Source organism: Dreissena polymorpha, chromosome 6 (assembly GCF_020536995.1).
Source record: "Dreissena polymorpha isolate Duluth1 chromosome 6, UMN_Dpol_1.0, whole genome shotgun sequence".
NCBI classification, from domain to species: Eukaryota; Metazoa; Mollusca; class Bivalvia; order Myida; family Dreissenidae; genus Dreissena; species Dreissena polymorpha.
In genome coordinates this window covers 103,373,502-103,390,519 of record NC_068360.1, presented here as the reverse complement: position 1 = coordinate 103,390,519, position 17,018 = coordinate 103,373,502, and the positions used below count along the sequence as shown (strand labels likewise).

The window sequence follows — 17,018 nt, the reverse complement described above, 5'->3', positions numbered from 1 at the left end:
ACAAAAACACTCCGGATAACAATTGCAGATTTCAATCGATTCCAATAATATTTTGAAATGAAATGCGAATGGAAGAAAATTTACAATTTATCACTTGACCGACACGATGGATATCTTGCCCTGTTTTTGCTCTTCATTTACAAAACGAACGGTAATGACTACACGCCAGTAACACTGCGCAGTAGCATAAGACACATAGAGAAAAAACTTCAAAGAGATAAGAACACATACAAGATGTTTCAAAGCAGTGGTCCGTTATTTTCCCTGAGACGAGACTGCTTGGAAGCAAAGCAAAATATCTCGAATATAAAGAAATATACAAATAGTATTAATGTTTTCACAATAGATATGATTTGAAATTCAAAGTCTAAATATAATTGTTATAAAATATCATTTGTGTTCTCTGTTGTCTAATTTATTAATTCTTTGCAATCAATTATATTAAAAAGAGTTGTATAATTGCTTCTTTTTCTTAACAGAACAAAACAATTTCTGACAAAAATATATAAATATTGCCCCTAAAATGTTGTCCGCATAAAGTGTTTCAATCTCAGCATCCGAAAAGGCTACTGCAGATCTGGGCTTGTTTCCTAAAGATACTTTAACAAACAATTATTGTAAATGTCTGCAACTGTTACACAGAAATATAATTTTCATCCTTTGAGTTAACGAATGAGAAGAACATTAGTAAAGCTAACATTTCTTTGACAGTTGTCTAGTCTTCCTTGTAGATACTTGGCCAAACACGTGTTCCTGCAAAGACTAAATGATTAAATTTGCATAATAACACAATTGGAGGTCTCCATTTTGACTGACATTTTATTAACTTCTCTCGAACATCTGTGTGAATTATTTTATAAAACTATTTTTAGTGTAATCAGAACTACAATGGAATAGCATTTTCCGGAGAAAAGTGACATATCAGGCCAGATAATTCAGGTACACGGAATGAACTCAAAGGCCTAGTTTGTCCTAGAAAATGCAAAAAAGGTAACCCATTCTTGCCATATTCAAGCTTGAAATCCCACCCAGAATATAGCAGTAGGGCGTATGCAATCAAGATTATTCGCGGAAATGTGTCCCAAGTGATCCCTGACGAAGTGTAAGATGTTGCGCTATGTAAACATATTATACTTAAAATTTTTGGTAACTGTTTTAATGTTTTGTCAAGCACTTGATGTATTTGGAGGAATTAAAGTAATGTATGCTTTGGGTTATGACCGTCAAACAATTTTCTCCGTAGAGTAAATGAATTGAACAGTTTTACTCGAACAAGAGCTCGTCAAAAATTCTGTTTTCCTAGTTAACTGAGACAATCACTTAACTGTAATACAAAGCAAAAAAGTCCCGTATGTAAATTTATAACTGGACAATTCTTGAATTATAATGCCATTGCATAAAAATGGTTAGCAAACATATTGTCCTTTGTAATATTTGTTAAGATTAAAATTCATAATTGATGCATATATGCATCATGCATTGCGTACATGTTCAATATGCGCATGTAACTAATGACAAACATTTTCAAAGAATCGCAATTTCATTTAATAGAATGCACCGCCATAGTATTTGCCTACAATAGGATCGGAGTTACTTCCCTTTATCCCATTACATAAAATATAACCGTTTACTGAAGTAAAGTCCACGTTAACGACATTGTGTATTGATAATCTTCAAGCGGGCATGCTTGGTGACAATGTATAATGCTTACATAGTTTGAACGTTAACGCAATTTTGCCTTGTAGAAAAGTCAAGTCATGTTGTTATTACATGCCTTATGGTGCCTGTTTTATAGTTAATTCATTGTAATAGTTTATCACGTGAACAACATCTTTGATCTATGTACTACATTTGCAGTCGATAATTCGCATTGGAAGAGAGTGATTTTGAAAACAACATGTATGATTGGACTTTTATAGTCTGTTCAGAAGTTAGTTTTGTCCGATTTAAGGGCTGGAGTTTTAGCTGCCATTTTTTAATAAAAAAGTGTCACGTTGAAAGCCAGTGTTGTGGTGTATTATACCACAATATTTCATTCGCACATATCCGTAAAGGAGATCTGATCGCCATTTTATCAGAAAATGTAAACGGTAGTCTAAACATTGAAACATGTTTGAAAATCTGAAAGCCTCAACCCCAGTTCCCTCAGTTGTAAGCAAGTATCACATATGGTGTGGAGTAAGACATCCATGTGAAAGTTGCAAAACAAATGTTGGAAATCATTAAAATGCGAAAACTTCTGCCTAAACTGGATTATGTTCATTGATTTATAAGGCTTCCGGTATTTTTTTGTGCTGTACAAATATGCTCAGTTTTATATCCAGTAGGGATAAAGATATACATATTTCATAGTAAAAACACTCTTTTATTAATATTTCGCCCAAACGGGCTTTATCAAAGTTTACAAACACGAATTCACTACATAGTTATAACTGTTGTATACACCAATAAAGTAAATGTTTTATAACGTCAAATATGACAGGAAATGACGTCATGACGTCTTACTTTACCATGCGATATACAATTGCGCCAAAATACATAATATACATTACATTTCGTTGTATGGTTCTTATACTTTATCAGAAATTCATGCCCATTGTAATTTTCCAAATTGAATTTGATAATAAAAAGTATTACAATAATATCATATTGTTATATCAATAATAATAACTATATTAATGATAACAATAATTACTATAATAATAATATAGATATTTACTGTACCAACCTAAAAATAATATTCACAAACTCAAAATTCCTATTTTGTAGTCAACACTATTACTATAATATCTCAACACTAATTCTTATTGACTATATTTATCAACATTTAAACAAATTGAAATGATTACTAATTAATTATTTATAATAATTTTAATTCCAATCTTTTAAATGAAGTTAAATTCTAATGTATTGTGTTCATACATATGCACACATATATACGCATTCCTTCACACTTGTACATATTCACTCATATACCTGCACATATAATTACAGGTACACAAATAAACACCTACATGTGTACATACATACACATATACATATATATATACACACCCACACATATACTCATATATACACACATACATATCCACCCTCTCACATACTTACGCTCGCATGCACTAATGTAAGTACAAGGCACCACAGAAGCAAACCTGTTGCTGAGCATTTTAACTCCGGACAACATAGTGTAGAAGACATGGGAGTATGTGTTTTACAAAATATTAGAGACAATTCGGATTACTACCGCAAGATAAAAGAACTTAACTGGATTCAATTGTTAAAGACAGAAGTTCCAAATGGACTTAACACAAAAGCAGCTTCCGATTTAGTATGGCAGAATTATAGGCGATAGTGTAGGCCAATACGAGATTCGTGTAGACAGTTTAAGTAACGATAACTATTTTCAAAATGCATAATTCTCCAACAATAGTGCATGCGAGCGTAAGTATGTGAGAGGGTGGATATGTATGTGTGTATATATGAGTATATGTGTGGGTGTGTATATATATATGTATATGTGTATGTATGTACACATGTAGGTGTTTATTTGTGTACCTGTAATTATATGTGCAGGTATATGAGTGAATATGTACAAGTGTGAAGGAATGCGTATATATGTGTGCATATGTATGAACACAATACATTAGAATTTAACTTCATTTAAAAGATTGGAATTAAAATTATTATAAATAATTAATTATTAATCATTTCAATTTGTTTAAATGTTGATAAATATAGTCAATAAGAATTAGTGTTGAGATATTATAGTAATAGTGTTGACTACAAAATAGGAATTTTGAGTTTGTGAATATTATTTTTAGGTTGGTACAGTAAATATCTATATTATTATTATAGTAATTATTGTTATCATTAATATAGTTATTATTATTGATATAACAATATGATGTTATTGTAATACTTTTTATTATCAAATTCAATTTGGAAAATTACAATGGGCATGAATTTCTGATAAAGTATAAGAACCATACAACGAAATGTCATGTATATTATGTATTTTGGCGCAATTGTATATCGCATGGTAAAGTACGACGTCATGACGTCATTTCCTGTCATATTTGACGTTATAAAACATTTACTTTATTGGTGTATACAACAGTTATAACTATGTAGTGAATTCGTGTTTGTAAACTTTGATAAAGCCCGTTTGGGCGAAATATTAATACAAGAGTGTTTTTACTATGAAATATGTACAAATATGGTCGAAGTAAAACGATTTGCAAAAATAAATGGAACAGGGATTGACAAATTGACAATTTATTTTAAATCAGTAATTCTTCTCCATGTCACAATATACGTAGCTTTAAGTAAGTTTAATTAAAACCTTGAAACATATTCATCATTTTCACCTATGACCCATGTAACCACGCCTTTTCTTCAAGAGCATTTTAAGCTGAATGCGTTGAAGAATTAAAAAAGGTATTTAATGTGATGTATTGCTTTTTACCGGCTACTTCTAACTCACCTTCGCGAATGTTTCCTGCAGTAGTAAACCAACTTAAAAAATATAATTTCTTCATTATTCTGTAACCTATAAGCGTCAATTCATTTTGTAACACATAATATTATTTCTTTATATCACATTCATCAAATGTCTGCTTTGTGTGCAATAGTTTAAACCGTATAGCAAACCAGAAATGTTTTAACAGGACCGTGATTTGAGTTGGTCCATGAAGATACGATCCACACATCTGATATCAATAAATACACAAATTTCTAACATTTGTATACATACTTAAATGAACTAGGCATACACGGTGTCTAAAACGTTGATACTGTAACAGGATTAGGTGTGCTTTAAGATGCAAACATCGAATGCCCGCATTACTTTCTACATAATTAAATGCGATTTTAGCTGGCAAACAGTTACCAAGCATTAACTTTACTACAGATTTCATTTCCCCGTAAAATGCTTTTAGATCAAATCAATCAGGCAGTTACAGAGTGATTTCATGTTAAAAGTTCCACTTCGCTATTTATTATTTAGGTCACAATATAAAAAGTCCAAACCTTATGTTATATAATGAACAACCTTCAACTGAAACAATAAGTGAATATTTTACAATTTTTATAATTCATGAATTACGGTACTCTTTGGAATCTATATGTTTGACGTTTAAAGGTTAGAAATCCTTTAGTTCCCGAGGCTGCATTCTTCATGCTTGTTTGGCACGTGAGAAGATTTTTTTCAAACACGACCCCTCAAGGAAAACACGTCGCTTTTATACCTCAGCTGATTTAAAGATGCGAAAATTTTTGATTTAAACATATAGCAAAGATTTTACTCGAAAAACTTATCAATTTTTGCTATATTTTTTCACTATACACACGTAATGTCTCACATATCAGCATATTCTAGTTTGAGTTGTGTCACATTTCTGAATAATATTGGAAAACTATTTGTTCGCATATGTAGAACAAATTATCGAAAACTGAACATGAAATAAAAAAAAATTATATGATGGTCACCAACAATAAGGGTATGTCGGGTTAAAGAAAAATACATGTTAGTTTAGGCATGACGGTAGTGCGTCGATACCTAATTGCATAATAGAATATCGCCCGTTTTACCGTTAATAACTAGGCAAGTGATGACAAGGAATTATGTTCACAGTTTTATAGAACTTAAGGAATGTAATCGGTATTGTCTATCATATAAAGATAAGTTAGGAATATATTCATGGCGACCAAGTTACGGTCATTATATGTCAATGATATTTCAAAAGAACCATACGATATAATTTATTCTGGTAATCAAATGTTAAATTAAAGTGTCCTGTAATATATCACAAATGAGCATCAACTTGATGTAAAATTAACTATTGAAAAATTGCTTTAAAACGCAGATAACAGTTTAAACGTTTACATCCGAACACATCATTGTAGTATTTAAATTAACAATACGTTTATTTAATTTGTAAAAGATATAGAATGCATCATATATATTTCTTAAGAATGAATGTTAAAATTCTCTTTCTTTATGTACATCCTTCTCAATTGTTTCATGTAATTCAACATAACATGCATTTTAAGCACAAACTGTTGCCACAACTTGCGAACGTAAAAAGAGTTCTTGCTTACTGCTTTAATGCCAGCAATATTACGCTATCATCGAAATGGCTGACGTTATCATGCCCAGTTTCCTAGGGCGTACATGTTCATGCTTATGCGCTGAGGGCTAATGTCATCACTAGTCTTTATAGATGACATTATTACGCTTACTTTGTAATGGCTGACATTATACTTGATAACTTTCCATTTACTAACGGTATGGAGATACTTTTCGAAACGCTAACGTTATCTCCATAATTTGATTAGGAATAACATGGGCTCCATTATAGGGCTAAATTGCTAAGGGCTAAACAGCATCATTCTTACGTATAAATAACTTACTTCATCGTGATAACTTGCTTTAGACTAACGTTATCTGGCTCACTTGCTAAGTGCTTACCTTGTATTGCTTTTGTTGCTGACTTGCTAAGGACTGACGGACTAACATGATCTTTCTTATTTGCTAAGGGTTACTTGACCATGACTAAGATTATCATGCTTATTTTCTAACACATAACGTCACCTTGCTAATCTGCTAACTACTTAGGTTTTTCTTTCTTACTTCCACAGGTCTATCGTGATATTGCTAACTTTATTATTACTAAAGTAATCAGGATTACTAACTGAGGGGTAACATCATCATGCTTATTTGCGTACTGTTAAGCTTATAAAACTAACTTAGGATTTATATTATCATGCTATGAGATGACGCTATCGTACTAACCTTCTTAGAGCTCATATTATCATGCCCAATTCTGAGATAATTTTGCAAAGGTTTTACGATATCATGCTACATTTTTAAGGACAAACGTTATCATGCTATCTTTTTAAGGACAAACGAATGCAGTTAGTTAGTTATTTTTTTTAGTTTTGCATACGTAAAATAAATGTATTGTACATTTCATAGGTATGACAAATAACGCGGTAACAAGATTCAATTTTATATGTATAATATTCAATCTAAACATTTTCCGAATTCCTGGAATACAAAAAATATTTATATCCAATAGTGCACTTTTTTATTTAGTTCAAGACATAAAAGGGCGTTTTTATTTCAATATTTTTTATAAATAATGGAAAAGATCTAGATACCGTAGCCAAACCCATACCAAATGGTATAATGGTAATAACATTGCCTGTCCATACAGCGTAACTTCGTTAAACTAAGGGCTTTCAGCAGTCTAACTCGAGTCGTATCGGGTGTAAAAAAGCAGGAATTTTTAACGGAAACTGTATTTATACATTGTAAATTGTAACTCAAATGAATGCCTACTATATTGTATAGCTGTTTAATTTGAAAATAATTGTTACTGTTTATTAAGTGGGTAAGATTTGTGCATTATTATGGACTAAGCTTAAAGGTAAACTGGCTTTTAACTGGTTAAACCCCAATCGCTTTTCATTAACCGTTCCAGGGCGGTTACCCATTTTACTGGTGTGAAGTCCCTCATGTCTTATACTAATAAACAAATAGGTATTTTTTTGTTTAACTAGTGAAAACTTAAAAATTCCGCCTTATAATATTACTGGAATATAATAGATTGTATATGCCTTTTAATATAGAAGACATTACGCGATTCTACATAACAAGAGGGATAGCGGCCTTATGGCTTTCGTCTTAGACCCAGATGAACTCAACTGTTCTAAGCAGGCGGTGCCACACCGTTTTGATAAGACTAATACTGCAATATGTCCGAATTACCTGAAACAAAGTTTCCGAAATCAAAAATAGTTATTCTAGGAATAAGATCAGAAATCATGACAATAATAGAATTTCGTTATCTGAGCAGTTTAAAGGGAATCACATGTAAATCATAGAAATCGTTAAAGCAAAATTTAAGGACACATTGCATAACATCATATTTAACTCACTAATTTTCACAAAAACTATGCAATACCTGTGGAATCTAGAATGTTGACGAGCTTTTTTCTCCGGCGAGATGTTATTGTACTTAAGTTCGGACATGCTTTTTTCTTTAATTTGACCAAGTTACATAGTGTTTAATCCAACGTGATCCAACGAATAAGCCGATATATCATCGGCACTAATGGTCAATACAATAGATAAGGCCTCTGTATCGTTCGCATGGCAAATGTTGACAGGCCACAACTGACGACGACAAATGAAAGGAAACGATAGCAAAAACTTAACATAATCTTGTTGCGTTCAGAGGAGCTAATCATTTTGCATTCGTGTGAACGTTTATTGAATGTAAAAAGCGAGTATCTGGAAAATGGATAAAGTTCAATTCAAAGATCAAGATTACTTAAAAAAAAGAACATTTCTTTCACGACTGTCCAGACCTACCATTGCTACTCTGCTACTAGTGGAAATGCAAAAATCACGGAAGCCCACTATAATACATTAATGTGAAATAATGCTTTCGTCAACATCGCTTTCATGTTAAATCATGCGACATGACGTGCGTTATGAAACATTCAAGTTTCTTTTAAATTGTAAAGTACACAGCACACTAGTTTTTCGCTTTTATATTGTTATGAAGATTTTCGTTCTGAAATATTTTAACATTTCAATTCTGATTTATGACGTAATATTGTCTATAATTTATTAAATCATGTATATGTTTTAATCAGAATGTTATGTCTGATGCATGTGGGACAGATTTCATCGAAGGAAATTTGACGAAGAACAAGTGCGTTGATCGGGCCTTCGGTTGTTAGCATCCACGCGACGTGCACGCAGCCCAATAGATGGACATGTATTGTGCTGGCTGCTAACAAGAAGTCAAATCATGTGAAGCCCAAAGAAATTGTCGCTGGGGTATGACGTTAATGAGATATCGCTGATTTTGACAGAAATTTCGTCGCCTGCTTCTAACTGTACCAACGTTGAGATCTGAGAACTGAAAGCATTAAAATTTCGACCGTTTGATGCCCGATGCGTTTGAAGAGAGGACGCTAGCTCCACATCTTTTCTAATCTTTACATTATATTTATACATCGCATGTTTTACCAGCGTCTGATTGGTGCTTTTAACTGAAGGTTGTACTGGTGAGTAGTCATTGCTTTCTGTCAAACTCAGAAAGGAGTATATGTTGTAGGTGCCCGTGAGTGGTACAATCAGACGACCGTTGTGGTATCTGACACCGTATCTCAGGAAACCGGTAGTGTAGTCTAATTCCCTGCCATTAAGCCATGACACGACGGACTCCATTTCTTGTCTTTGAGGCTCTAAAATAATACAACAATTCTTAAAAGATCTAACAAGCATAGATAACTGAAACGAACGAAAACGCAATTGTTTTGTATATTGAGCCCACTTGAACCTTTTATGATTTGGTGTAATAAAAACTTGTGTATGTTGCGACATAATCTATTTAGAAAAAAAAACGTGCTTTTCAATCTTCCAACATTCTTAATTGTAGTTCCCTTCAATTAAAATACATTTTATGTTTACAATGTTTTTGATACTATAAAAAAGCCAATAATTCACAGTACATATTGCACAAAGTATCATTTGTCCTTTAAAAATACCCGGGTTTTGTTCGAAAGATGGCTGAGTAGTTTTTTTTAGAAATCCATGTAAGGTATTGCTGACAAGTTATCATTCTTCATTTCAAATTTGACATAAGCTAATAATATTATACACACTTGAGGTTTGCAGTTTTAAGTGATCTGTCAGAGGAAGCAAATATTTAATTATCGTTATCATTAATTCATGAAGTAGTTTAAACCGCACAATTTAATCAATTTGTGTTACTTCCCTTTTAGTTGATATACCTGTAATATCTATGTATTACATGCATCTATATCAACGAGTATAGATATATTACCATGTAAAAACAGGGTATGTTTTAAAGGACATTTGTACATTGTCTTACTCTCTGCAATAAAGCAACGAACACACCGTTTTCAGGTTTTTTATTTGATACTCTACAAACAAATCAAGATCAGTTGCAAGAAAAAAAACACAATAATTGTGTTGAAAGACAACACCACACAAACACATTCTAAATCTTCAGTGTTTTTTAAGCTGAAATACTTTGAATGTTTTAGTTGTTATCTTAAAGATAATTAAAAATGTACGAATTACGTTGTATTGTGCAATAAACATACCCTGTTTTAGGTTTGATATTTGGCCGACGAGTTTTGCTGCGGGCTTCATGTCAGGAATTGAAGCCAGGTAATCATTCTTAAGCTCTATCTTCACGTGAGCTACAAAACACATGTAAGTTATGTATCCCTTTGAAATGCCCGCTTTTGTGATATCTTGCAGGTTAACATAAATGGTGTGTTTCGATACGACACATTTAACTACACAATAAAGTGCATGCAAAATAAGAACAGTAATAAGTTTAACAGCACAAACATTTTGCGTCTGTTTTTATCATTACTTTATTGTCGCATAAATTACGGAGAAGGGAACATATAATTATGCATTTATATAATTTGGACACGTTAACAAGCTGAAGTAAACAATTGTCTCGCTTCCGTCAAAACGCCCATAAATGAATGCAAAAAAGTCCTTCATAAATGTGAATAAAACAAGGTGTTTGTTCAATAGGCTAGACTGTGTTTTTGAGACGATAAGAAATTGCCATGAAAACGAACATTATGCAATTAATGTTCAGTGTGTTCATTTCGATCCACATATGTTTGCGGACTATTCTAAAATTTGAAACACGCGGTATATTATATCATTACTAATAATAAAACGAAGTCTTTAGTAGAGCTTTCTAATTTCGCGGTTTCCGTACACTAAATGCGTAAGTATTGAACTTGTGTCAGTGAACAGTTAATGATTGTATAATTGTGATTTATATTTAGTGTTGCAGTTGTGTACGGAAATCAATTAAAGCCAGATGGCTTTGGCTTGCATTTTACTTACTATTAAAATATGATTTTGTATCTTCTGCATCTTGCTTTGCCGGTTTTGCATAAACATTCTCAACTTCCTAAAATATTGAATGATACGGAACTGAAACTAAAACGCATTTATAAACAGGAATTTATTAAATACACAATCATTTGTAGTGACTTTACCAAAGGCATGGGTAGTGTATAGTTTGCATTAAGGAATTTCAATACGAACACCAATTACACATTTTAGGGTGTAAATATTAAATACAGCCGAGTTGAATGACATACAATGGTCGTAAATTGTATTTACAACGCGTTGGCTAATTCAAACAGGAATATATCGCATAATCACGCAAACACACACGATATTTGTTAGCTGTGACGCACTTTACATACAGGTTGTGTTACTGTAACAGCCTGCGCTTTTCAATAACGCTCACCCAACGAACCTAATAGTTATCGATACCAGCACAAAATATTATTTTACCATTTTCAATATTCATACGACGGCGGGCAGTTTACCCACCCACATATATCTGTGTTTGGCGGGTTTAGATTACTAAGTCCATATATTAACGCCATTATCAGGCAACTGACCAACTTAGTTCAGAGAACAGAAAATCCGTAGAAACATTTAAGTTATGGCCGACCGAGTATTCGAACCCGCATTATTCGGATTTAAAGTCCAACGCTCTACCAACTGAGCTAGCCGGTCCGGTTTTATCATAACGTAACATATATGATTAACTACTAACAAAGTGCGAGTTACATTTAATAGAAACCTCCAGAATATTATACACAGTGGCATTGTGCCATATAACATCGCTATTTATCACAGCCTTTTAACAGTTCATGCTTATTGCAAAGAAATACTAACCTTTTCTAAAATCTGACTTAAATTTGTCACCGTTTCGGTGCAGCGCAAATATCCATTATTCTGCAAACAAATATGTATGTTGCCATCAACGGGCTCGATGTCGGGCATAGACCAAACAAGTATTAGAACCATAGAACCATTACAAGCACTATAAGCAAACACCCCACGCTACTATACGAACCAACGTTTAGTAAAGATGTTTTACCGCGTAAGGCCATTGCATTAACTGCCTGTTTACTTCTCTGGTCGGCTGTTATAAACCTGAAAAGACTCTTATCGACCTCGTCGAGCAATCGAATAGAAAAATCTTGAAAATTAGAAAATTAGCGTGTATTTTTAGAATAATTATAAACAATGAAGCTAAAGGCCACGTATGCATACGTAAATCTTAATTTCTATGAAGTTAACATGACAAGTATGGATATGAATAGGATTTCTATTGTTTGATTTTGATCGGTCATAAATATTATATTTAAATACTCTTTCTGCCTGTAGACACTGTTTTACGAGAGAACGCATGCACTAATAACGAGTGTAGCAAAATAATGCACTAATAACACAGTATTGGAAGGGCTCGATTGTAAGCATTAGTTCAGATTTGTAAATCTCTTCGTAAGAACTAGGAAGTGTTTACTTAAACAAAATAAATTTGGGTTTAATGTACCACAATTTATTTTCATTTATATACAAAACACATGAGGATATAATTTAAGTTAAAGCCTATCAATTATCGTTGAGTTCAGCATTTACTAAGTACAGAGTGAACATGATTTAACAGCTTGTTAAGATTTGTTTTGTTTTTCAAGTCTGGAAAAAACAACTTGGGAGCAGTGCTTTTTTTTAACCTAAGAAATTCATACATACATACATTATTTTGATGAGTTCGTGCTGTCCAATGTATGTCTTCACGCAACATGTATTTTTGTAACATTTTATGTCAACCTCATGCCGGCAAACATTCAATTTAATGATAACGGAAGAGTTTGATCGTTAAAAAGGCAAGGCCAAAATTCAAAATCAAATAACATGAATATTAATGAAATCAAAAGAAAGCGCTTAGTAAGAATACACAATCTACTCAAGTACCGGCAATTCAGATACATGGACAACTTACGAGTAAATATTTATGATAACCCCGTTGGTTTAAAGCATTTAATTAGGCGACATGCGCGATAAGACGACGGAAAAGTGTAAATAGAATAATCAATATAAAACATTATTTTAGGATTAGTGCATTCCATTATTATCGATAACATTTAAACACATTGCAGCTTGGTGTTTATTTATTTGCATGTTTCAAGTATGTCAACAGATGTATACTGCTTGGTTAGCACATGGAAATACAGCGGGATTATTATTATTTGTACTTCTACGGAAAGCCGGTTATCGGTTTTTCTGAAAACGGGCAAAGTGAAACTGAATCGACAGTTCCTTATAATAACATTAACAAGAAATGGCTATTTTAAACATAAAGATAATCTATCTCTATCGTGGTGTGATATCACAAACACAGTTTCGCTTCTGTGCAAACTTATCAGAATATTTACATCAACACCGTGACTTGTGTTTCGTTTTCAAATGGCAAAACAAAAATGTCTGAGTGAATATAAGGAACACCGCACTGCATTTAAATCACAACGCGTAAACACACTTGTTTGTTTTCACTTCACAGACCGACCCTAGTTGATTGCGCTAAACATACAAATATTATTTGTATCTTACAGGTTGAATTTTCGATCACATTTGATCAAGGTGATGTGTTTTTTTCACTGGATATATTGCAATGTCGCAATTAAATAAGTATGAGTTAGCACCAGAGGATCTACCGATAGTTGTGATCATACTTATGTTATGGCATCAATACAAATACATAAAAAATAGCGATTTTAGGCACATGTAATTGATAAATTGAAAAATTACAGTTTACCATAGCTTGTTGATCACAATGATATTAGATATTTTTACCGTTTTTAATAAGACATAATGTAGTCGGCAGACTAACGTCAATCTTTTGTACTAAAGTACGGCTTATGTAATCTATGTGTGACAAAGCGCCAAACCAAACATTTTTACGTATTAAAAAGAACGCACATTGTTTATTTAACAATCTCCTAAAACACTTACCCGATTAAATGACACTTTAATTTTAAGACGTTTGCAAATTAATTTGGTCAAGTTATCTCGGGCATCTTTTTTTGTTTAATCTTTTTCATGGTAGATAACGCTTAACTAAATAATGTATCAGCATGGTTATGTTTAAACATCAGCCTGCATGTTTGTTATTGTAGATTTGAAGCTTAACCGTTCGCTTCATGTAGCAGTGCAATTAATGAACTATTTTTAAATGATATTTGCGACGAAGTGATTTACTTAAAAAAAACACAATAGGTCATAAGAAGATCGGTCAAATCGTGTTAATAAATATTAATTTTAACAACTTAAAATATTTTGCATCTTTAGCATGCATCTATTAATAAATTTAAAACAGCAAGTTTACAAATCATGTCTACTTGCGCTTGATATATTATGCTTTCTCAGATTTTACAAGCCATTGCCGATTCCAAAATGCAAATAAAAAAAACACAATAGAAAACAGAGGAGACGGGTACAAACATATGCAATATTAAAAAATACCCTTGGCGCTTGTCCAACGAGATATAAAATTTAGCTCTAAGCGTGGTGGATTGTAATAACATTTGTCGATAGTTTGATTTGTATGATAGTCAAAAGAGGATTCCTTCTTGTGCTTGACATATCACTGCCACGTCAGTAACCCGAGACAACAAATTTAATGACAATATCGGCAGTATAAACGTATACAGTGATAGAAGGTCAATCAATACAATGCAATAATAGGTCTTGATCATGTGAACACATTTTGTATCTGATGTCCGGATTTAATACTCCATATCGTCACTTTTATCTCATCTTGAGGATGATAAATCAGCCTGTTTTTAAAATGTATATTGTTGAATTAATTGTGAGTTTACTTCTATTATTTCAACTTTACAACACACGCATCTTTCAAGTGATCTGTATAAACGTTTGCATATTAATGACAATGTCAATTATCATACAGATCATCCTATGACATTAGCGATATGCCAACAACTTAGCAAAGCGTTATTTATTGAACAAGTACAAGAAGCTATCTGTGTCAAGCTAAAAACTATTTTGGTAAATTTTCAAAAGTTATTGTGCACGCAACTGAGCTGTCCAGAGCACACATGTTTATATATAGAGTGAATAGCATGCCATTAAATGTCCGTCAAATTTGTAATCTAACGAGAATATACATTACTCGAAAGGAAGTTTGAATTCAGGTCAATAAGCTAACGCTGTATATTTTTTTAAAGGAAGTTTAATCAGCAATTTGTATTTAAAACTACTCTGCCTCATGTTGGGCAAATTACAAAATGTAAACAATTGTTGTTTAATTATGTAAATATTATTAATGCGAACAACCGTTCGTTTCTCGATAACATATAATCAAATTAGATTATGTGCGTCTTCCGGTCAGTTTTGTTTTCAAAGTTGAATGAAATGCAAAACATAATGACAGAAAATTACAAATTTAACTTAGAACATGGCATTTATATTTCAAATTGAATTGTGGTCTTGTGCCGAATCATTTTGCTGTAGTATCTTCTATTTTATAGAGACATCACAATAAGTGATGACACAAAGTGAATACATAAATACAAACACGAATGTTTAGATCGTATGCTGTAAACTATAACGATGTAGAATAGCAGTATAGTGTAAGTCGCCTATATTTAACTTGACCGGATAGATCAGTTGGATTGACTACAAGTCCGTGGACAATAGATTCGATTACCCGGCCCGACCACATTACTTGTACGGGAAAAAGCCACAAAATCCTTTTAAATTCCATTATCACCCTTTCATGAGCTGGCATAATGTGTATGTGAATAAAGTGCTGGTAAACCAGCTTAAAACTGTGATTTTGTCACCTGAGTGTGTATATTTTGAAGTCCTTCCGCGCCTAAGGCTGCATTTGGCGAGGACATTGATGTGTCCCGGCTTACCTGCCTAATGAACTTACTAGACTCACAAGTTAAGAAAACTTACGAATTATAAATGCACTTTCCAGCTTTATAATATTTTTCTGAAGTATATTCCATGTTGATGTCGTCTTGTCGTGTGTGGGGGAGGGGTGGGCGGGGAGAAATCGAAGGAAAACTCACCTGACGGTATGGGGACCCCAAACAAAACTCAAATGCCGCGGGAGTGGAGACTGAGCCCGGGCTGAAGAGATTAAAAGCAGGTCTGTTAAAGGGGCCTTTTCCCGTTTTAGTAAATTGACAAACTTAAAAAAGTTGTTTCAGATTTGCAAATGTTCGTTTTAGTTATGATATTTGTGAGGAAACAGTAAAACTGATTATTTACCATGCTCTAAAATAGCCATTTTATGCATCTTTTGACGATTTAAAAACCTAAACAATAATAATGGGTAGCAACGCGAAACGATTGAATAATTTGGAGAGTTCTGCTGTTGTCGATATAGTTTGTGAAATTACGAGGATTGCTTATATAAAGTAAAAAATACATCACTTAAGGTATGAGCACGGATGGCCGAGTGGTCTAAGTGGAAGACTTTTACTCAAGGACTCCACGGGTCAGTGGAGCGAGCCCTTTTGAGAGATACGTTTTAAAATTTTATTCTGTTTTTTTTGCTGGAGATTTTTAGATAAATTGTTTACATTTATCAATATAAAGCATTTAATGACAAACTTCAATACATGCACGCCTTGATAGGACCGAAATGCTGTTAACAAATCCGAATAAATTAACAAAAAAGATTATATTGACATAGCACTTACATGTATTCATGAGTTAAGTCAAGTACCGTTTTGAGGAAACGATAAGTGTCTGTACTGGATGCGATTTAAATAAATAGAAGCATTCCTCGTTGAAATAGGCATTATGAATAGTGTGTGGCCTCATTTAATGCAGCTAAAAAGGCCACAAATAAAACCCAATGCAAATATGAAAGTATCCATGCGTGAGTGTAATGCATTTTGAGTTGAAGAGTGCCAGATCAAATTTGTCAAGCAATAGAAGCAGCTATAGCAGATTTAATAGCTTTTATCGTTATTGGAGTAGTAATAATTGTGGAAGAAGAAATTTCAGCAAACGAAGTAATAAACGTAGAAGGAATATAAGTTTGTTTTTGTTTTTGATAGTGTTGTCGATGTAGGAAAAGCCGTTTTATAAGTAGTTGTGGTTG

The 17,018-nt window shown here is 32.9% G+C and overlaps 2 protein-coding genes across 3 annotated transcripts in view; one reads left to right on the top strand and one right to left on the bottom strand.

The window, feature by feature from the left end:
• LOC127834929 (uncharacterized) overlaps positions 1-17,018 on the top strand; it is a 438,004-nt gene that overhangs the window by 59,967 nt on the left and 361,019 nt on the right. The gene's annotated exons all lie outside the window — the stretch shown is intronic.
• The window catches only part of LOC127834932 (uncharacterized), a 51,831-nt gene continuing 43,432 nt past the window's right edge, over positions 8,620-17,018 (bottom strand). Inside the window, exons 1-4 of one of the 2 annotated variants that reach the window (XM_052361068.1) lie at positions 11,768-11,924; positions 10,919-10,985; positions 10,147-10,245; positions 8,620-9,261 (exon numbers count right to left, since the gene is read on the bottom strand). In XM_052361068.1, the coding sequence (XP_052217028.1) occupies positions 8,816-9,261; positions 10,147-10,245; positions 10,919-10,985; positions 11,768-11,899 (744 nt within the window). In that variant the 5' untranslated portion in view covers positions 11,900-11,924 and the 3' untranslated portion in view covers positions 8,620-8,815. Of the gene's footprint in view, positions 9,262-10,146; positions 10,246-10,918; positions 10,986-11,767; positions 11,925-17,018 lie in introns of those variants that run through there. The other variant, XM_052361067.1, reaches the window with a different exon arrangement.